The sequence below is a fragment of the Spea bombifrons genome, chromosome 1 (genome assembly GCF_027358695.1).
Source record: "Spea bombifrons isolate aSpeBom1 chromosome 1, aSpeBom1.2.pri, whole genome shotgun sequence".
Lineage (NCBI taxonomy): Eukaryota > Metazoa > Chordata > Amphibia > Anura > Pelobatidae > Spea > Spea bombifrons.
Genome location: NC_071087.1, coordinates 147445841 through 147469691, shown reverse-complemented (window position 1 = coordinate 147469691; position 23851 = coordinate 147445841). Strand labels below are relative to the sequence as shown.

The window sequence follows — 23851 nt, the reverse complement described above, 5'->3', positions numbered from 1 at the left end:
CGGAAAAAAACATTTCTAATTGTCTTGGGGTTTACTGGAACAGTTCTTGCTTTGGCTACTTTAAAAATATTGTACAAAATATGTCTAAAATGTGTTTGAAAAACCTATGCCTTTTACAGTATGTTACTTTTCTAGCATAACCTCCAGTAAAGGCAGTCCAAGTTCTGCAGATCTATATAATGACGAACATTAGCTTTCCTAGGTACTCTGGGATAAATGTTGAACCTTCGTTCTTATCAATAATACACGGTTGTGGGTCTTGATTACTGGTAAGCCTTTTCATTTGTCGTAGTTAATGGATTTAAGTCGTATAATGTAACGTTGTTTGTATTCCCCTGTTTTCTGTAGGTTTGTGATGGATCTCAATAGTGCCAGCAGCATTGTGCTGCAGGTCTTGACCCAGGCAAGTAGCCAAGACTCCACCGTTTTGAAACCAGCAGAGGAACAGCTCAAACAGTGGGAAACGCAGCCTGGATTTTATTCTGTGCTCCTGGTGAGTTGTTATACTTGTGTATGTCATGAGATGGCCAAAAGGCAGCTATGCTACTGTTGAAGTACAAATCCAAGAACTCTTATGCAGCCCTTAACCAGCCAAAGGCGTTCCAAGAATCGCGGCAGCTGTAATTTCTACAAAAGCTATAGAGCTACCCAATGAGCTAGCTAACATGTTTGCTGTACCTTAAGATTAACCCTTAAGCTTTTAAAAAGGAATCCATGATGCTCCATATTAGACGGAACTATAACAACAAATCTTTGGTAAACATCCAATCTGCTCAGCTATGACTGGACAAAATATCTAATCAATAAAACCATGAAAGTATATTTCCTGTATTTTGTTGGTCTTTGGTGTAAAATTATGTAATAACAGATTTCCCATGGTAGTGTAGCTCATGACTTTTCTATATATAGGCAAAAGTATTGAGACATTGGACCATTACACCAAAAGGGACTTTGACATTGCATTCTAAATATATAGACATTAAGTTCGTCCACTCTTTGCAACTATAACAGCTTCCAATCTTCTTGAATAAAAAAGGGTCTTTCCCAAACTTTTCTCACACAGTTGGAAGCATAGCATTGGCCAAAATGTCTAGGTAAGCTGAAGGAGACATACCAAGACATTTTAGACAGTGCTATGCTTCCAACTTTGTGAGAACAGTTTGGGAAAACCCTTTTCTATTCCCGGATCACTGTGTCCCAGTGCACAAAGAAACTTGACTGGCCCTGACCTCAACCCCATTGAACACCTTTGGGATGAACTGAAATGCAGATTGCGAGCCAGACCTTCTCGTCCCACATCAGTGTCTGACCTCACAAATTCTCTCCTGGATGAATGGGCAAAAATTCCCACAGAAGCACTGAAGAGTGGAAGCCGTTATAGCTGGAAAGGGGGACCAATTACTTCTTGATGTTTGTGTCACGGAGCTGGATAGTCCGACCGACTATCTCTGCTGACTTGTGCTCCCTTAGCCTGGGATAACACACTCTTTCCCCGGTTTCCCAGTCACTAGCCGAGACTCAGTGTAGGGTAAAACGAAGACTGTTTTTTTTCACACGCATGGCTGGACATATCCAGCAAAACGCACATTAACATAAACAAGATATTGGGATACAAACTGCCCCCTTAATCTGCCTCCCAGAGACAACAGAGTCAGTAAAGGGACTAACAATACAATAGGGTCCCAACGTCCACTATCTATTACTGACCCAAATCAGTTCCAGGTATGGCTTGGCCGGGGCAAATGTCTGTAGTGGTGGTCACTCCCTGCTTGCATATCCTGGCTGTCTGCCAGAGATAATCCCATCAGCAAGTGATGAGATGATATACTGCTGGGGGTATCCACAGAAGTCTTTACAAAGTCAGGGCCCATAGTCGGTAGGGAGGAGGCTGGCTCTCAGGCCTCTCCAGTAGCCCTAGTGATGGAGGGTTCTGTCGCACTACGTATTTAGAATGCAATGTCATCCTGTGTGGATGGTGTTTCGCAGGTTTTTTGTTAGGAGTTGGCACATGCTGTACTTGGTTTGTGTCTGGTGAAGCTTCTGTGGCCGAATGTCTGAGTCTCCAGTGCTCAATAATAATTTCCTCCTAAAGGGACACTCCAGCCGTCATCTTAATGCATTCTTACAAAGTACTTTTAATATACGTTGTTCATTAGTGGGGCTCTATGGGACATTCAATTGTATCTTTAGGAACATAATTAAAATACTGCTTTCTGTTATCACTCTGCTTAGTGTCGCAAGGCTTTCAGTAATTGATTCAGAAAATGCGATGTATTGACCATTAGCTTCACCAGGGCATGGATCAGAGTTAGTCAGAAGGGCTAGATTGACTGAGGGCCATTGCATAATGCGTGTTGTTTGCCAGCATTTCAAGTACTGGTGATCATTATAAAATACTAAAATAAAATTGTCTACCGCTACTATTAAAAAATTCAACTTAGAAAAAGTGCTTCAACAACATTAAATGCCACATGGCATAATCCCAGGTTTGAAGCACTTTTTTCTAGGTTGAATTTTTCTCCTTCAAAGGAGCTGTTTTAGATGTCCGTTGCTTCCACCATTGATTTTGTGCTTAGTTTTATGGACATTATATTATGATTGCACAGTATTTTTGGGAGTCTTCTTCATTATTGAGAAGTGTGAGTGGACCGACCCCCTACATTTGTGGTTGCCTGCAGCCCATCTCTTGGATATAACCTCTTATCATCAGACGGACAGCTTCTGATTAAGTTCTTTTTGCATCCTATGTGCTCATGTTTTTTGTCAGTCGGTTCCATTGAGACTTGTGTCTTATCATTTGGCTTTTCAGAAAGGCACTTGGTTCATTTATCTTATTTTCGATTGACAGTCCTTTCTTCCGCTGTCAGCTACGTTGTCACAATTCTTCTGTGTCCCGGTGACGCATTGTGATGTTTTTCCACTCTATTTGAATATTCCTGTTGCTTTATTGTTCATTTTACTTGTACACAGAATAATGTCTAGCTTATTACTCTTCAGAAGAGTATTTTTTTGCCACATACCGTTTGTTCCTCTTTGAGTGGTTCCTGAACAGTGTGCATCTGAAAAGTTTGACATAAAACCCACTCACTCAGACCACTCAAAATGTTTCTGAGGACTCCTGTCAAAAATGTAATCATTTGGTTCATTGCTGTAAACCTCTGTGGTTATCACGCACTCAATAAATTCCGAGGGCTGTATACTAAAGAAGGTTGCGCACTTCTATAAGTCCCTTTATATCACCATAATGCAATATCAAGAGAAGGATCTAGTGAGCTTCTTCTGCAATAAGCTCTGATCTGAACTTCTATAATGCCCGGAGAAGACCACCATAATGCATGTTGATGTATATCAGGAGGTTAAAGTTTAACCCTCCTACAAATTCTATCTTTAGTGAATAGAACCCTCTGTGGAATAGGGATGCACCGAAATGAAAATTCAGGACCCAAACCGAAAATTCAGGATTCACTTGGCCGAAACTGAAAATGACCCCCCACCTTCAAAAAAAACCAAAAAACAATAACCCCCCCACCCTACACTTTTATTAAAAGTAAGTAATACACCAAAATTGGACAAAAAAAATCAATATTATTAATATATATTTATATGATTAACAGCAATCACATGCCTATTATGCCCAGGCATATCCAGATTCCAGCATGTACTGGCTGACTTAGCATGATAGGTGTGTGATTGCTGTTAATCAAATAAATATATATTAAAATTGTTATTGATATTTTCTGTCCAATATTGGTGTGTTAACCACACTTTTATTAAAAGTAAGTAACACGCCAAAATTGGACCAAAAAACAACAATATGTTATATATAAATTGCTAACAGCAATCACACTCCTGTCATGCCCAGGCCAGTGCATGCTAGAACCTTGGCATGATAGGAGTGTGATCACAGGCTCCCTTTGCCATGCTATCACACACACACATTCATATACTCATTCATTCCCTTAATTGCTCATACACCCTCCCCCACCCCCTTACCTGAACTGCAGCTCTCTCTCTCGCAGACTTCTGCAAGGGCCATGCTGCTTCCCTCTTGTCCCGCCCCCAGGGGAAGAAGGAACGGAGCAGAGTCATGTGATGTGCATTCATGTGATTCCGCTGGGTTCCTGCTTCTCGTGGTCTGTACAAGAGATGCTGCTCGCACACTGTGTTTTGACCAACACACAGGTAAGCTTTAATTTCTTTTTATATCGGCATTTTGCCGATAATGCCATTTTCGGCCAATATTTATCGGTGCATCCCTAATTTGAGTTTAACGTAGTGTTATGCGGGTACATTTAAATGGGTCTGCTTGTACAACCTTTTTTTTTTTTTTTTTTTTTTTATCATCGTATACTGGTCAAAAATGGTATTTTGATTTTTTTGTTTCTCGCTTTTTTTCTTTGTAGCAATATTATTATTTCTCTTTCTTTTCACTACAGAATATATTCACAAATCACTCCTTGGATGTGAATGTGAGATGGCTGGCTGTCCTGTATTTTAAGAATGGAATTGAGCGGTATTGGAGAAGGGTAGCTCCACAGTAAGTAAGACACAATGATCTTAAAGCTGTAGAAATGTCATCAAACACTGCAAGCTGTTCAGCAGTACTTACAGCCACCCGAACCCTTTATTTTAAACAAGATGTTATTGTGTATGCACATACGTAGAGAAATCCACCCTGGGCTGTACATATTACTGCAATGACCTGTGTGTCCTGTAATGATATTTCATTAAAATGATAGCAACCCCAAGACAGAAACTACATTGTTGAGAAAGGAGTGCTGTAATATATAGGTAAATGGAGGGTGCTTTGCAAGGACTCCGGATGGACCGTTATTTCTTGGTTGTCCAGTAGGTGGTACTGCAGATGCACCGTAGCTATGACCGTGATAAATTAAATGTTCTTTTTGTTACACACTTTCCTTTTGACTTTGAAACTATTTGCATTATGAACTAGGTTAATTTAAACTAATGATTTATGTTGCAGTAAATCCATCTGTGCACTGAACATTTTCGTAATCCTGGTTTTGTGTAATGGAGTTACAGTGGCAGGATCCTCCTAATGTAGTCGTGGGTCACAGAAGTCAACTTAAATAAGCAAGAAGTGGCTTTTTTTTTTTTTTAAATCAGGAGGAAGTGACATGAACTCGTTTAGGCATTTACCCTTCCTTTGAAGTTTAATAATTCCTGCTTTATAGGGAAGCCAGTAGCAATGCAGATTGTAATTCCACTTAAAAGATAAGTGGCCTGGACTCATCCGTGTGCCTTTTTCATTTTTTGGTGTCCTAAACAGTTTTCTTCCAGTCCTGCAACTTTGAGATTAAAAAAAGATGAATATATAAAATTTAACATTTAATTCATATATTGAAAACCAAAGCAGGAAATTATCAGATCAAAAGGGAAAAATACACTTCTCCTATCACCATTCACTGTTAGAATATTCAAGTTCACTATATGCCATTGCATTCGTTGTCTTACGGCGCCGCGCGCCGCCTGACGGCTCTGACGCACTGCACGAGCGCTAATTGGTAAAAAACAGAAAATACTGTCGACTATTGTTTATTCAGGTTTCTTTATTTTTCTGCTCTGTACACGTGTTTGCCGTGCTAGCCATGTTTGTATGTACCATCTCTTAATGCTGTACCATGGGTGCCTTTAACCTTTTTGAAGTCCTTTGCATTCTCACATGAGCCCTGGTGGCTGTTTGTTTATATCTCTCTTACGCCATTCGCTGAATTGCTGTCGACACCAATAAACATGTTTAAAAAAAAAAAAAAAAGAATATTCAAGTTCACTGTGATGGTGAACAAATTGATAATGAAAAGCATTTAAAACTTTCCAAAAGGAGGAGCTAGTTTAGGGAACTCAATGCGGGTTAAATTCAACCCAAAAAGGCTTATCTAGCTAGCCTAAAAAGTGAACAGCCTCTTGAACTGGCATATTAAACAGATACCCAAAGCATGTTTCACTGGCAAGACACCAGCTTCTTCAGGGTATCTGACTATACCAGTTCATTTTGTTAATTGGTCCAGCCCCTCGTTATGGGGGTGAGCCGTGAAGCGCTTTAATGTTATTGTTCACTTTAAAAGATAAGCAAAGACTAAATACAGAATGGTGCTTTAAGTAGCCCACCATTTGTAACCCTTTTATGTGCCAAGTAGAGCCCCTGACTTTTCACGCACAGACTTTCTGAACATAGTTAGTGGTATGGTGTCTTGGCTTTCTTTGTAACCACTGTGTACAGAAATAAAATCCTACGGAAACATCCCTGCTGTGTATCAAAGCTTTCAAATGCGAAGTATGGGGAGAGGTAAAAGCCTTAAAGCCTTTGTAATGTTGAGCTTTGTATTTTTCGTGTTTATTCCAAGGGTTTAGAGGGATAGACATTAAGTGTGTCGAGGATATTTATCTTTTCAGCCCTTGCTGCTCTAATCAATATAGAAGGTGACGGATAATCCAATATTACTGAACGTGTTTAAAAAGGCCCATCGTGAAAATAAATGTAAACCTTAGAGCCGTATTATTTAGACCCCACTAAACCATGAGATTTGAGCCTAACTGCTGCAGATTAATAACTTCCTCCACCGTCAGCAGAGGATTGATGCGGCAAATGGATTGATCTATGGTATGTTGGGCTTCGGTATCAGCAATATAACATGCCACGGTCCGCTGAGGACGGGGGATATTTACTAACCTTATTGCGTTTTCCTCCAAAGGAATGCCAAGAGTAGAGCCTTAAGAGCAGCAATATAATCTAATCGGCAATGTAAAAAAGGATGGTATGTAGAAAATGTAAATGGTGTATCTGGCTGCTGTCACTTCTGCTCTTGTGCTCACAGTAGATGTGGGCCTGTGTACGACCCACATAATGGCACTCAGGAACTATTCATTAACGGCTTCCCTTAGGTTTTTTTGGGAAAAGTACAGTTATGCGCTAGAAGCACAGATCGCACGTTATAAACAAACATGCGTATATCAAATGTTCAATATATACACAACCGGATGGATTCTATCCATTGCCATCACAATGTGGTGCTTGCATATTACATTGTATGTGTACTTTCTATGTGCTTTTGGCTCAAAGGAATTCTCTGCTGTTGCACAGCATTAAGTTACTACTTAGGATGATGGTCACATGTGCAGAAAGAAGCTGGAAAGTATTCTGTCTAAAAATATCAGATTGCACATTGGCTCATTGCTATGCTTTGTGGGTCTCTTCGCTCCTGGTAGGATTAAATTAAGAGTAGGTATTAGGTCAAGGAGTAGGACCAGCTTCCCTTTCATCGTGCTCTCCCTTACTATACCATAAACTATATACATTCAGGTCAGTGCAGTTAATATTTTATTCTTTCACTTCCTTTCAATCGTACTTTAGTTTACCTTCCAACCAGGTGTGTGGCTGAGCATGACTTGCTGAGGTAACGGCCTTAAAAGCAGGTCCAATCGAACAGAACTTGAGATAGAGAAACCCAATGGTGAAAACCCTCCCAGCTATTAAAGTACCACCTGGATACTCTGGATGCGCACCCCACTCATATAGATGCTCCTGAAGTGAAAGAAATCCAACAGGCATTTGTTGTATACATCTGATGACACACAGACCAAATAACCGCAAACAAACTTCCTACAAGCACGCCTCAACCGAAGAAACTGCCCATAAGAGATGTTCCGAATCCAGCTAGGATGGTGGTTATTGGAGGCTTGCAAGTAACTGCTGGTTGCTTCTGGTTTAAGATATTTAGGTGTACGATATTTGTCTCAATGCTCGACATCTTTAATAGTGAATATAAGATTAAATAGATTATCATAAGAAACCAATTTGAATAACTACCATATATTCCGGCGTATAAGACGACTGGGCGTATAAGACGACCCCCAACTTTTCCAGTTAAAATATAGAGTTTGGGCTATACTCTCCTTATAAGACTACCCCTCTACCCAGCATACAACAACCAGCCAATCACGTCAAGCGATGTACCTTACTGGTGATATATATACACACCAGCTTACAAACACACAAATACCTACACTGCTCTTACACACACCTGACCATACACATACACTGACCATCTCACACCAACATATATACACATACACTGCACTCACACCCCTTTCTCCCCATCTCTTACCTTTCTCATCTTCTATCTTCCATCCAGTTGTGGGGAGCGCGAGGTCTGTCATTTCAGACCTCTGCTTTCTCATCACTACGCGCCGGCAATTGATGCCGAGCGCTGGGACATGACGTCATCCCCGGCATCAATAGCCGGCGCGTAGTGATTAGAGAGCACGGAAGCCGAGGTCTGAAGTGCCAGACCTCGAGCTCCCTAATGCTGGGCTAGTTAGAGGGAGGTCGTGATCTCCCCAACCAGCCCTGATCAGTGCTAGTTGGGGAGATCACGATCTTGCACCTACCTCGGCGCTGCCCTGAAGACCGGCCGAGGGGAGGCGGCTTCTCCACTCGCCCCTCCCCTAGAGATTCGTGGCTTCGTGGGAAATCTCCGGCTCGGTAAGTAAGTATACCCGGCGTATAATAAACCACTTATAGAGCACCAAGTTAGCCCCCAAGGGGTTCTTAGACTTAGCATAATTGGCCTCCTAGAACCCATAAAAAGATTTGCATAACAGGGCGATCTTGGCACCCACAGCCATTCCACGAGCTTCGTCTTAGTCTGGCTGTTCTAGTCTTGTCATTCCCTTGAATACACGTATTATAAGAAGCGCCGTGTAAATCGTTGGTGCTATATAAATTAAATATGATAATATTATAGAAGATACGTTCGCTACCATAGCAGCAGATGCTGTGGGATGGATATTAAAGAGCCAGCATGCTGCCAGCTCATCTGATCCCTGCTACCATGCACAGACTGTAATGTAAGAGCTTCCCCCTACATTGTAAACTTTCTGTAACCTTATTTAAAAAAAGAAAAATAATTCTAATAAAAAAACCACACTATTACATTTGGGTTTTTAATATTTTTAAACAAAGAAGTGTTTTGTAGTCTTCCACTCCCATTACTCGATTAGAATTCATAGTCTTCATAAGCAGTTCTTAGAAGGGTATCCTTTTTGCAAGTAGTAAGAAATTTTTTTAGACCAAATTTCTAGCATTTCAAATGATTATTGTTCTATTAAACTCATTAAGGTGATATACATCTGCCAAGTGAGACAATACAGTTAATATTGAACATTGTAAAACAATGCCCCGGCTGCATGCGGTTCTTTGGCCACTAATGGCTTTTACTATCTCATATAACAGAGTTCTTTAAGGATACTCTGTCCAAAGCGTAATTTGTGATTGATCTTGTGATATCTTTAGTAATATAATAAATCCAAGTATCTTATTTGTTAATGTGAGCAGGCAAATTTTCTTCACTCGTTTACAGGCACTGCTGAGCTGTTTTGTGCGCATTGTACATTGCACGTCTTTTATTTTTCTTTTAAATTTCATTAGTTATCATTGGTTTAAAAGTATTATTCATAATCCTGTGTATTATACAAACAACAAGGAGATCCTATTATTACTAATATTGAATTAAAATGATTAGTCAAAAATAGTGTGCTATTTTCTTTATTAAAATACACTTTTTAGTTTTTGCATCATATAATTTTACATTGTAGGCATTTTAGCGGTATGCATTCTAGCTCTGCTGTGTTATCCCTGATTACTTGTAATACTGGCTTGTGGTAAATTGGTCTGTAGTTGGAGAGTCTTTTGTGAAGTCGTACTAGAGTTGCCAGTTTCCAGTCTTCTGGAATCACTCCTGCCAGTAGCAACATAGTAGTGGCATTATAGGTAGCCTGCCAAATGTGGTTTAACATAAGTAAATTTAATAGCAACAAAGGATGGTAAAAAAAACCCCGCAAAACCTAATGTCCCCCTGATGCTCAGCCAGGTAAATGTCCCCCATGATACTGGCTGAGGATTATGGGATGTATAGTACACAGCAGCAGGGAAAGTGTTTTTAAGGCTAATATGAGTACCCTACCAGGATCAAGTGGTCCCATACACTCTCAAATATTAATTCCCTGGAAGAGCTGATTGGGGACAGATCTGACACTGGAGAGCTGAATGGGGACAGTAATGACATGGGGGGCTGAATGGGGACAGAGGTGACACTGGAGAGCTGAATGGGGACAGTAATGACATGGGGGGCTGAATGGGGACAGGTGACAGTGGGGAGCTGAATGGGGATAGTAATGACATGGGGTGCTAAATGGGTACAGAGGTGACACTGGAGAGCTGAATGGGGACAGTAATGACATGGGGCTGATTGGGGACAGAGGTGACACTGGTTGGGGCTGATGGGGGACAGCAATGACATGGGGAGCTGAAAGGGGACAGAGGTGACACTGGGAGGGGCTGATTGGGGACGGAGGTGACACTACCGTTATATTTTTTGTTTTTTTTTAACGAATACAAAAAATAATATATAATTTGTAAAAAAAAAAATAGATTTCTTTAATAACCTTGTACTTCTTCCACTTCTTCGTGTAGACCTCCGTTCCCTGGTAGCTGCAGACTGCCGTTTTCTACGTCGTGTCACTGACATCCGGTGCTACAGCAGCAGAGTGCGAGGGGGTGGAGCTTTCACCCCTGACGCTGCTCCCATCACTATGCGGCCAATCTAATCTAAACGGCCGATGCGTGATGCTGCCGGCCGGAGCTTCTTTAATACTTTTTTTAAAAAAAATTTATTATGGCAAGCCAATCCGGCTTGCCATATTAAATAAAATACAAAAAATTAAAGTAGCGCATCGGCCGTTTAGATTAGATTGGCCGCATAGTGACAGGAGCAGCGTCAGGGGTGAAAGCTCCGTGCGAGGGGGCGGAGCTTTCAACCCTCACGCTGGCATTGCTCCCATCACTAGTCGGCCATCGCACACGGCTGCTGGGTGCTGCTGATGCTGCTGGCCGGCGCTGCTTTAATACCTCTTTTTAAATTTAATATGGCAAGTCGGATCGGCTTGCCATAGTAAGTAAAGTATTATAGTAGCGCCGGCCTGCGGCATCAGCACCCAGCGGCTGTTTAGATTAGATTTCGGGCAGCCTGGGGGGCAATTGCCCACCGGCACAGCCCGCCCCTGCCATCTAAGGATATCCAGATCATCGAAGACTTGCCTACAAAGCTCTGAGATAGTTTTAATGTGGTTTGATGCAACTTCTAAAGTTATATTAAACCTCACTGATTAATGACCACTGGAGCTGCTCGAAGCACTCTCCTAAGGCTTTTTAGGATGCCTTCACTCTTGGCTGACACCGCTGTTTGGTTTTGCCCATCTACACCAGGGAGATTTAATTCCCACCTAAATGGTAATCTTACTCTTTCATTGACATTTTAGCATTTATACGTAAACATGGCGGCAGATTCTTTACTTTTCCTAATGATTGAGTTCCTTGCCACCGCAGCTTGGCTAGCCTTCATAGCCTTTTCTTCCCCATCTATACTAGAGAGGCTACTCACATGGCTGCTGGGTGAATCGCCTGCCCTAGTAGAGACGTCTGAACTGATCTCCCCAGCATTTTCACACAAACTGACAAAAATGTTGGGGTTCACAAGTACAGAGTTGGCCTCCCTAAACCTATTACCCGTTTTTCCACTCTTGCAACTTACCCAGGATTGTGCTCGACACCTTCTCTACCCCATCTGCTCCCTCACCAGCACAGACCCCAGCCGGTGCTTGCTCGGTAAGGAGTAGTCTCCTCTCCATATTATCAATGTCCCTCAGTGTTGCAGTTGCTCTTAGATCCGATATCCTGGATTCCACCTAGGCAACAGACCCTGGGACACAGAATGTAAATGAATGTTCTCGCTTGAGTCTTATCAGTTTTCCTATTTATTTATGTTTAAAGTTCAAATGCCTTTTTTTAAACGGATGTTAAATTGCTGTGACCTTCCCGCATCCCTTGTGTGAAATCTATCAGCTATCCATCTCTGTGTCTATTCTTCATGCTCTTAAGCCACTCATTGATGCATCCAAAGCTCCTAAAATAAGCACGCGGTATGGTAAAATTCATTTTGCTTGATGTGGTCCCCCCCCCCTTTCACATCTTCAGCGCTTGTGATAGATGTGACCTAGCCATATTATCCCAAAAATTCTAGCTGTTGAACTTTACACCATTTGAAGCCTGCACAGCAGCACAGGGCTGTCATCAAAGGCTTTCAATAATCCTTGCTGATACAGGGCATTAATCATGACTAGCGCATCCCGCTGACTCAGTCAGAAATGATCCTAACTTTCCTAAACTCCTTACATAGTAATTTCTGTATTAAGGATTTGTCACACTGAGCTTTAAAGAGATAGCATTTTTGTGCAAGCTGTTCAATTGATCATTTATTTTGCACAACGTTGCTTTATTCGAAAAAAGCACAAAAGCTTCTGTCACTTCACGCTGTTAAAATGTTTACTCAAGTGTTTGCCTAATTTTCTAATTTAATGTACGGAAACTGTTCCTTTTTTTGTTTTCTTTTAATTAAAATTTAAGTAACTTTGAAGAAATTACAGTTAAAGTGTGAAGAATGACTTTGCTGGAAAAGAATGTTTACTTGGCTGGTTTGTTATACAAACACATAAATATTCTTGCTGTAAAAGATAATATCTTTAATATAATTCATCAAGTAATATATACTGTATTTGATTAAAAGATGACCTCTCAAAATGTTAATATTTTGGGGGAAAAAACCGCTTGACTATAAGACTAACCTATAGGAAAAAAGTTTTACTAGTAAATATTAATTCGCATATAAACTATTTTTTTCTTATTTAACCCCTTAACGTCCATTGCCTGGTCAGGCACGTCATGCAAAACGGTCACTTAACGACCTATGACGTGCCTGACACGTCATGAGACTTAAACAAGCTTAAATGGTGTTGCTGTAATGCCTCGATGTCTACCACAAAGTGTGGCAAAGGCTGGTGGTAGAATCTGATGCATGGAAAGGGTTAAATACTACCATTTTAAGTACCTTGGGGTGTCTAGTTTTCAAAAATATATGGTTTTATGAGGTAAATTGTAGTGGCCAGGCTCAAAGATAGGGCATAGGCACAGACTGACCAAAATAGGGGAAAAAAAAAGCGCACTTCCCAAATGTGCCCTTTTAACCCCAAACAGCAGTCAAACCCATGCATGGGTGATATCACTGTACTCGAGAGATGTTGTTGAACACATATTAGGGTGTTGTTTGATAGTGACGTATACCTGGAGCTATAAATGTATACCCAAAGTACAATTTGTGTAAAAAAAAAAAAATAAATAAATAAAAAAAATAAAACCAACACAAAGTGTGGCAAAGGCTGGTGGTAGAATCTCATGCATGGAAAGGGTTAAAATACTAGCATTTGAAATACATTGGGGTGTCTAGTTTTCAAACATATATGGTTTGATGGGGTAAATTGAATTAGCCGTCTTCAAAGATGGTCCTATTAGGACATGGGGGCAGAATGCGCACTTCCTAAATGTGGCGTTTTACCTCCCAAACAACCCGACAAACCCATGCATGGGGGGTATGACTGTACTCGGGAGATGTTGCTGAACACATATTGGGGTGTTGTTTGAAAGTGATGTATACCAGGAGCTGTAAATCCATACCTGAAGAGCAATTTTAGCAATAAAAAACACAAAATAAATTACTACCACAAAGTTTGACTGGTGGTAGAATTGGTGCATGGAAAGAGTTAAAATTCTAGCATTTAAATACCTTGGGGTGTCTAGTTTTCAAAAATAAATGATTTGATGGGGTAAATTGCATTGGCCGGCTTCAAAGATACCCGAAATGGCACATGGGGGGAAGAATTACCAGATTTGGAAAAAATGGTTTTGAAATAGCAAAACGCTACCTGTCCTTAATGCTCCATACCGTGCAGAAAAAAGCAAAAAAACATAAAAACATTGGGTATTTCTAAACTCAGGACAAATAGTAGAATATATTTAGTAGGTTTTTTCATTAGCATTTTTGGATGAGTAAAAGATTTTTGGGGTAAAAGTCAGAAAATGTTTTTTTTTTTTTTTTTTTTGTACATTTAGCATCATATTTTATTATTTTTTATGGGAAATTAGATAATATGATTAAAACAATGGTATCTGAAGAAAGCCCTTCTTGTCCTAAAAAAAAAAAACATATAATTTGTGTGGGTTCACTAAATGAGTGAAGAGAAAATTACATCTAAACACGAACACCGCAAAAGTGTTAAAACAGCCTCGGTCCCAATGGTACAAATGGTAAAACACAGCCTGGTCCTTAAGGGGTTAATAAAAACTGTGATTGAGAAATGCATTTCTTTCAATTTCCTTTTATTTGCCAACCTGCCCCCCCACATATGCCAACCTGCTCCCCTCAGACTTACCAATGCATCCCCAGAATTGTCCCCCGTGCTTCAGAATCTCTGGTGTCTAGTAGCCGGTGAACATTTACCGGCTGCTAGAGTGGCGGATACAGCCTGGGATCCTCTTCTCTGGCAGCCCGTGAACATCTGCGCGATGCGCTCAGACAACCGCCGCTGCCGCTGGCCACCACTTCTGCTACGGTTTCTATGATGGGGCACCGGAAGGTGGTGACACGCCGGCATAGAAGTCCAAGCCGAAGTGCTGGGTTGCAGCATTGGTAGTAGGCATCGCGCAAACGTTCACTGGCTGCCGGAGAGGAGGATCCAGGTCCCCTGCAGCGCTGCAGAGGATCTGAATCTTAGTCTTATAGTCAGACCTCTATTTGAGTTCGGATAATAAGACAACCTCAAATATAAGACAAGGGGTATTTTTCAGTGCATTTGCTCTGGGGGGAAAAAAAACCTTGTTGTTTATTCAAGCAAATACGGTATGTGTGTACCACACTGTTCCAGCACTGCCTTAACCTTCTTGGGCATGGAGTTTACCAGAGCTTCACAGGTTGCCACTGGAGTCGTCTTCCACTCCTCCATGATGACATCACGGAGCTGGTGGATGTTAGAGACCTTGTGGATGGCCCACAGATCCTCAATAGGGTTTAGGTCTGTTATCATGTTGGAATACTGCCCTGAGGCCCAGTCTCCGAAGGGAGGAAATCTTGCTCTGCTTCAGTATGTCACCGTACATGTTGGCAATCATGGTTCCCTCAATGAACTGTAGCTCCCCAGTGCCGGCAGCACTCATGCACGCCTAGACCATAACACTCCTCACCTGGTTGCCACTGCACACCCTTGACACCATCTGAACCAAATAAGTTTATCTTTGTCTCATCGGACCACAGGACACGGTTCCAGTAATCCATGTCCTTGGCCTGCTTGTCTTCAGCAAACTGTTTGTGAGCTTTCTTGTGCATCATCTTTAGAAGAGGCTTCCTCCTGGGATGACAGCCATGCAGACCAATTTGATGCAGTGTGCGGCGTATAGTCTGAGCACTGACAGACTGACCCCCCCCACCCCACCCCTTCGACCTGTGCAGCAATGTTGGCAGCACTCATACATCTATTTCCCAAAGACAACCTCTGCATATGATGCTGAGCACATGCACTCAACTTCTTGGGTCAACCATGGCGAGGCCTGTTCTGAGTGGAACCTGTCCTGTGAAACCGCTGTATGGTCTTGCCCACTGTGCTGCAGCTCAGTTTCAGGGTCTTGGCAATCTTCTTATAGCCTAGGCCATCTTTATGTAGAGCAACAATTCTTTCTTTCAGATCCTCAGAGAGTTCTTTGCCATGAGATGCCATGTTGAACTTCCAGTGACCAGTATGAGAGAGTGTGAGAGCGATAACACCAAATTTAACACCTGCTCCCCATTCACACCTGAGACCTTGTAACACTAACGAGTCACATGACACCGGGGGGGATGCCTAATTGGGCCCAATTTGGACATTTTCACTTAGGGGTCTACTCCCTTTTGTTGCCAAGGGTTAGACATTAATGTAGCAGTGTGTCATATGAAAAGATATAATAACATATTTACAAAAATGTGGGTGTACTCACTTTTGTGAGATAGTATGTATATGTATATATGTATGTATGTATATGTGTGTGTGTGTGTATGTGTGTGTGTATATATATATATATATATATATATATATATATATATATATATATATATATACACCCTGACTTAATCAGTGAGCTTCCAATCCGGCAACTCTCACCAAATTGTGCTATTTTTTATTTATTGTTTTAGTTTTGAAACCATTCTAGTTTTTAGCATAATGTTTTCATAGAGCTGTGTATTAGTATTTTGTAATATGTTCTAGCTCTGTTATTGTAGCCCAGTCTACTAACAACCTTGTCACACACCATATCATACTACCTTGTGCTATAGTGGGTGATTAAGACAATCACCCAGGCTGAGACGTTGAGTCTATGGAGGAACAGACTTCATTAGCATTGCCATAAAGAATCAACTCAGTGTGGTGTTGTCATGTTAATCTGTCACTCACACCTTGTCTTCCAGCGTTTATATGGAATCCAACCATTATCCTATCAATGAACTATTTAATCTCCTGACACCTGTTTCAAGGCACTCAATAGTTATGTTACTCTTAAAGCACAGGGAACACAACTGCTTAGTTTGTTAGACTTGTATTCTGCTGATTACCTGGTGCTATCATGTGGTTTAGTTTGACGTTGAGTACTCATTAGCCCTGTGTTCTCCTTTGTCGGCATAATTAGATGAAATGTATTCCGTGTGTAGTCAGACCATAGAGTAACCGTAATACCATGTGGTTTTACAGCCAGGCCAGTAGTTTAAAAGTGTAATAATTGGAGTGTGTATCTGGCAGGTGAACATGACAGGTGTTCGAGTGCGAAAAGTACAGATTAAGGAGATTTATTGGAGCAAAATGAGAACTGCATTTAGAAATAAAGATCTTCTTCAAGATAGTTCTGATTATAATCATTAAACTTAAGGGGCATTGGGAAATCTGTTCATACTAGTTCTGCAATACTAATAGAACCGTTTTTAGGAGCAGACAGGTTAATGGGGGAAAAGGATATTCTGTTTCATATCCGCATAGTTTACCTTGCTTTTCAAATTATTTAACTTGTTAAGGAGTGAGGCTATGTAAAGCCGGTGCAGGAATACATTCAGGTAAATATATGGCTGCTCCTCTACAGCTATTGTTAGGCGTACCATAGCATTTGTATAGCTACAGGGCTGCAACTAACGATTATTTTCTTAATCGATTCGTTGGCCGATTTTATTTTTTAGATTAATCAGATAAAAATGTCAATTTTTCATTTATTTAAAATTTAATGAACAAACTGGGTGTTAAAAACAAACAAAATGCCTTTCTTGTATTTTTTTTTTGTGCTCCAGACTTCTTGATGTCTAGTAGGGGCAGACGATGAACGCCTGCGCGATGCGCGTAGACAACCTCTGCTGGTGGCCGTCAAAGAAGCCCTGGCGAAAGTGTCGGTAGCAGTCAACTGTCAGAGAGAAGGATCCAGGTCCCCTGCAGCGCTGCGGAGGATCTGGATCTTAGTGTTGTTATCCGACCTCTATTTGTGGTTGGATTATAAAACGAGGCGCAAAGAGTGCCACGGTGCAATCTGGCCCTTGCTAGTTTTATTGTCCCTATAAAAATGGTCAAACCCTTTTGAGCAGTTGTATTTTTTTTTTTTATTGTGGAAATAAAAATAAATATATATGAAAAATCATCTTCATTGTACTCAACTAATGTTATTTTCCCTTTAAGTCACAATACTTGCTCAGACTTTATGGACTTTGGTGTTGCTTGTGATGTCTAATTCAGGCGTGCCACTGTGAAAACTTTATGGTCTATGAGAAGAATGGTGGCTGGACTCATGTATTGAGTTTTTTTGTCTATTGCTATAATTTTGTGCACTGCCTTGGGCTCTGTAGATTTTTTTTTTTTTTGGCTGTTAGTTCCTCCTTTCCTGAGCCTCTTCGTTTTTGTAGTCTTCTGAAAATAACTTGAAATCCGTTTCACAGACGCTGGTCACCAGTATTTGCTATTTTAGAGTTTATAAGGATAATTAAACAGTAAGTGTTCTTAAGGAAATTAGATTTGTTTTTTTCAGCATGAAATATAAATACTTTCTACAATAATCCAACACTCCCCTTAACCTAGTGTGTACTTGGATTCATTCTAAAATGGTTTAGAATTAGGATTCTTAGACAATTAGGATTATTAGACAAATTTAGCTTCGTCAGGCCTTTTGCTTTTTCCCATTCATATCCATTGGTCGGATTATATACTTGTCACGTCATAGAAATGTAGATGTGAACTGTATATGCCCGAAAGAAATGTAATACTGGAGTATACCGATTTACACCGGATGTGCACAGACCGCGTCTAACGGGTTTCACGCTAAATTAGCGATTATTCATAGGCAGTCTAAGTTAAGGCGAAACGCGTTAGACGTGGTCTGTTCACAGCCAATGTAAACTGTATAGGCCAGTATTTTTTACTTTTGGATAAAACCTTTTGAGTTGTAGAGTGCTATTTATTGTGTCTACAGTTCTATGGATTATTTGGGACAGTTGGAAGTCTCCATAATGTGTACCTTGATTTATATGCTGCACTGCTGTGATCGACCCAGCTGGGACCTGCTTCACGATATATATACATACATACACGCACACATTCATGCACACATACACACATTCATAGATACATACACACACACACACTCTCATACACACACACACACTCTCATACATACGTACACACATACATACATACATACATACACACACACTCTCTCATACTTACATACACACACACACACATACATACATACACACGTGTAACTGCACGAGTAGCAATTTTTTTCTGTCATATTTATTATACTTGTTAGTAAATCATGGTTTACACGCAGCATGATTATTAATACATACTCTTTACCCGTCTAATATTTCTTCTCATAGTTAAACATCAAAGACCTGTGTTGGAAGCGATGTAACGTATTGAGGGTAGTTTGTTTCCTCTTGATCAAAAGAACTGAATATAACGGTTACTCAAAACAATAATTTTATACGGTAAAAAGTGGCTTTTTTCATGAAATGGCTGTGCTTTGCTTGTTACTGATCTTTTTTCCTTTATATGGTGGCACAAACTCCTAAAACTACAAAAAAATTTTGACAAAAATCTGAAGTTCACCAGATTTATGATTAAGCTCTGAAAAGTGAAACTCGTGTGAGGCTCCTTGTCTGTCTCTGTAAAAGATGTTGCTTTAATAAATTCACACTGCTGTCGGGATGGTGCTGCTGTGGTTTCGTTGTTCCTAATTCTGCTGTGGTTTCCTTCAATTTCTGTTATGTCTGATGCTGTTGCGCTTTGGTTAATCCCAAAGAAATGTTTAGGAAGCTTTGGTTTCCATAACAAGTTAACAGTGCCTGCTTTTGAATCTGAACATTGTGTTTATTGCCCTGTGCAGCCCCACCAATGAAGAATCCCCATTAAACTACCTTGTACGTACTTTAATATGCATCCGTTGACCTGTATGGGGGGAAAAAAACTTTATTTTAGAAGAAGCTGTATCTCCAGAACTTTCTGCACTTGTGTGTATGTGTGTGTGTGTGTGGGGGGGTGACTTGTTAGACCTCTTGGGCTCTTGCTTGTGCCAGCTCTGGGGCTCAGTGGGTATATCATACATGCACACTGCCAAGCAGAAGACATCTCCTGCAAGGGAATAGATGTAGGGGCAGTTTAAAGAGGCAAAAGAGGGGGATTTTAGTGATTCTTTCCATGCATGTTGATTTGGGAGAAGACAGTCAGCTGTCATAAGCATTAAAGTGCATCTAATCTGTATCACCTCCAGTTAAACATTGGCATTCTGACTTCATAGACTGCTTGATTACATATTTTTTAGGAACTCTTAAAGAAGTATCCGTGTGGTTTTATTGTTATATACATAAAAAATATTATCCATATAAATGTTTGTGGGTGATTTTCTATTTTCTACAAGATGCTGAAAAGTATAAAATTGACACACAAACTAAGAGCAACAGATCTTTTTCTTGGGGTACGCTGAAAATGTGTTAGACCAAAATAAAAACGGAAGACTGTTTGCAAACGGAATAATGTCAGACACTTCTTGACTGGGAATTTAAAAGCAGTTTGATGTAGATGTCAATCCTTGTTCTCCTGATATGTACGGAATAGAGTGAACAAGGTGCATCTGCGAGAAAAGTGATGGGAAATTCTCCCTGGAGCCTTTGGGATCCCCAGTTTCCCTTTTCTTCTACTCAAGTCTTTGACAGCTTGGTGACATATTTCCCCAGCCTATTAAACTCCATGCAAGGGGAACGTTGAGTTATTATTAAAGCTGACTGAAGCCATCACCAGGCAAAAAGACGATAATTTAACTTTTTTTGGACATCTTCTCTAGCTAAGTGGCTTTGCTACTTCAGCTTCAAAGAAGGAAAGTTTCTTGTCCCACTAACTTGAATGATTTTCTTTTGTTTATAAAGGGACAGCTTACCGTCACAGACGAGGGCTATGGGCCTGGCTGAGACAGTGGGGAGAGTGTGGCTGTGAAAGGGTTAACGACACCAGATTCCTGGTTACCTGTTACAATTTTCAACAACCACCAAGTTAACCCCTGAAATCCCTCCTGCACTATTACCCCAGTACTACAAGTCACTGGCACAAAGACCTTATATCTGGTTGCCTTAGGTTACCCCGAACACAACAGAATTACAGTATGAAAGTAATCACTGTAATAATCAGACATATATAATTCACCCTTTTTGTAACATGTTCTACCTGAGGTTTCTTTAGAGTAGTGACTTCATATTAGATAACAAAGACCAGAACTGGTTAATTGAACATTTAATCTGAAAAAGGTTTCCCAGTGGCGTGTACCAAAATATAGAAATAGAGAACATACAGAAATTTTGCAAATTGGCAAAACCCTGCCTGTTGGCAAATCTCAGATGGCAGAATTCTCCTTGAAGTTGGTAAAAAGAAGAACATTGTCTTTAGGTATTGGCCAAGACCCCTGTCATATAGATGAACCGCAGTTGTTTCAAAGAGTCCGGACCCCCTGGGTGTTACCTGGGAGAATTTATGGCCCCCTCCAATCAAATTTGCCAGGGACACTAGTGAAGATTTTACATGTTGGGCTTAACCCCTTGCTTGCCAGAGGCCTGGACAGCCCAACTCATGCCTTGGCATGACACTCACTAAAAAGAATGCATATTCAGACACTCTGTGGGTAACATGCATTTTTCAAAAACATGTTTTCAAACAGATCCCAGTGGAAATTTAAAAGGACCGTCCTGCAATCGTATGCATTAAAGTGCATATAATGGCTGGAGCGTCCCTTTAGTTTACATCACTGGTGCAGCATGTATCACTCGTTAAAATGTTAAGAATAACGTAGCATATCTTTATTTTAAAAGCTTTTTTAAAGCTTTTTTCCATTTTTGTGTGGCTACAGCTAATCAATGCCTGCAAAAACACAGCAAACAATTTCTTGGAAGGGTTTGGATGGCCAATGGTGCCAGGAATGATGCATGTTTAATTCAGCAGAATGGGTGGCACAGCACCTTCAGCAGCATGTTCTGTTCTGTTAGTAGCGTACACAAACTGTAACATTTTTATTCCTGTATCATCATTTGGAAATATTTGATAGTATTCACCTAAAGCTATACTTTTATATTTGTATTTCTTTTGATGACACGTCTGAAATCCCACGGATCATCTTGTACCTTGTGATTACTCTTGTAGCGCTCTATCAGAAGAGGAGAAGTCCACGTTACGTGTGGGGCTCATTACCAACTTCAATGAACCAGTAAATCAGGTTAGTATCCAAGTGGATATTGGTTAATTGTTGGGTTAAAGCCAATACAGTTATCTCCTAATTGTGATTCTTGATAATCACATCAAGGTGCTGAGGTATTTGGCTTACGGTTGATGCTTTAATATCTGAACTGAGTGAGAGCACAGAGGATAGCTGGTTATGATGTGGTTAGGTATGTGGACAATTTTTATATGCAGTAGTTAGAATTAGTTTTTAGATATGCCTTCATTTGTTATCTAATTCTAATAAGCCAAATTGTTTAATGTACCCAACTTTAGCTTGGAATGTGGAATTGCACCCAGGTTTTGCTCAGAGATCGCTGACCTAGAAACAGCCCTCTTATAATTCTCTGCTGGCTGCTTCCTGACTTCAGTCTGGCATACTGTGTGTGTTTTTCACACTTGTACTGCGGTCACCTAGTGCCTGAACCATTTACATATTAGCCTGCTAGACGGACTTACTCCCTAAAAGCAGTGGGGCTTAATCTCCCCTAGGGTGTCTTCATAGACTTCGATAGGAGGTCTTCAGTGCTTGTGGGAGTTAAAGCATAACAAAATAAATCTGACATGAACGCTTATAACTGGAGGCAGTTATCTTTAACGAAGAATTTAGTAACTCGGTGAATACGTATATTTGAAACTTAAGAGTTCGAATTTTTGGTTTATTAAGGTATTTTATATTTTCACTTTGATATTTTTGATGTTCCTTTATATGATATAATGCTTCCAGTGGCTACAAATTGCATTTGCTCATAAATCTATATAATTATTCATTTTAAATTACTGTTTCTTACCAGTTTCTAATATATTTGCATTTCTAGCATCTCCATTTTTTAGTTTAAGTATAGTTTTCTAATTTTAATTAACACAGAAAACTCCAGATTAATTTCAGTTCCAATTTGAACTACTGAAGATAAATTCAGATAAATTATCTTTTATTTATTTTATTTTTTTTTAACTACAGGCTTTTTGCCTTTTTAATGCTCTTTCTGTTAACGTGTTATGTAATGCATGTGCACATTGTTTCCCTATAGATTGCCACTCAGATTGCTGTATTGATTGCTAAAGTTGCAAGACTCGATTGTCCTAAGCAGTGGCCTGAGCTTATTCCCACCCTCATAGAATCCGTAAAAATGCAGGATGATCTTCGTCAGCACAGGGCTTTACTGACATTTTATCATGTCACCAAGACCTTGTCCTCCAAAAGACTTGCCTCAGACAGGAAGCTCTTCCAAGATGTAAGTATGCTCTCTGAACGTATGCTCTCTTTATGAAATCTCAACATGTGATAAAATATGCCTCTAACCTATTCCTTCTGCTACAAAATCAACTGAGGTCATAAGGAAAGGAGTCTCTATAATAAACGTTACATTCTAATAATGTTTACCTGCATTGATTCTGTTGTGTGTTCTAGCAGCCCGGTGTACAAACGCACCAATGCCTCCAAGGCTTTCTTGGTGTACTTGACATGTAATGGAGGCGATAGGAAAAGTTACTTATGTGGAACATTTTACGTATAATCATGTTAATGTGATTTGAAAGGCGATTGGCATCATGGAATGTCAATCTTGTGTGCCGCAGTCACATCTCGGGATGGTGTGTGTATTAACAGGCAGCCAGTGAGTATGGGCTGGGATAGTTCACACTAACAGCTGACAGCTCTCCCCAGCCCGAGGGCTTATTCAGAGAAACAAGCAGAAATGTCAGTGTTTGATTCTGAGTATTCAACATCGTGTACAAGGATCCCTCTTTGCCTTCCTTGCAGGTGAAACTTGTTGTGTGCTTTTGGTAAATTAGAGCCTGCAGGGATTCGACAAAGTGAGAGCAAGGAGAAATGTTAGGACGAGAGATTGTAGTCTTACGTTATCATTAGTAATGTTTTCAGTTGGTAAACCGAACATAACACGCAGTACATAACAGTTTTCACTTTCAGAAATAAAAGGTAAAGAGAGGCTTTCTTAAACAAGCTTACAATCTAGGAGATTCCGAGGCTTAGGTGTAACAGAAGCTTTTACTTCACTGAGAGGCTGGAAAATAAGTGGAAAAGCCTTGCAACTGAAGTGGTATGGGTTGATAGAGTGATGGAATTTAAACATACGCAGTAAAGCTATATGCATAAGACAAAACCAAG

At 40.3% G+C, this 23851-nt stretch overlaps 1 protein-coding gene across 1 annotated transcript in view; it reads left to right on the top strand.

The window, feature by feature from the left end:
• Positions 1-333: 333 nt before the first annotated feature.
• Positions 334-23851, top strand: part of IPO11 (importin 11) — a 148303-nt gene continuing 124785 nt past the window's right edge. The window contains exons 1-4 of the mRNA XM_053448028.1: positions 334-493; positions 4437-4537; positions 21649-21721; positions 22755-22958. Coding sequence (XP_053304003.1) covers positions 356-493; positions 4437-4537; positions 21649-21721; positions 22755-22958 — 516 coding nt within the window. The 5' untranslated portion in view covers positions 334-355. The remainder of the gene's footprint in view (positions 494-4436; positions 4538-21648; positions 21722-22754; positions 22959-23851) is intronic.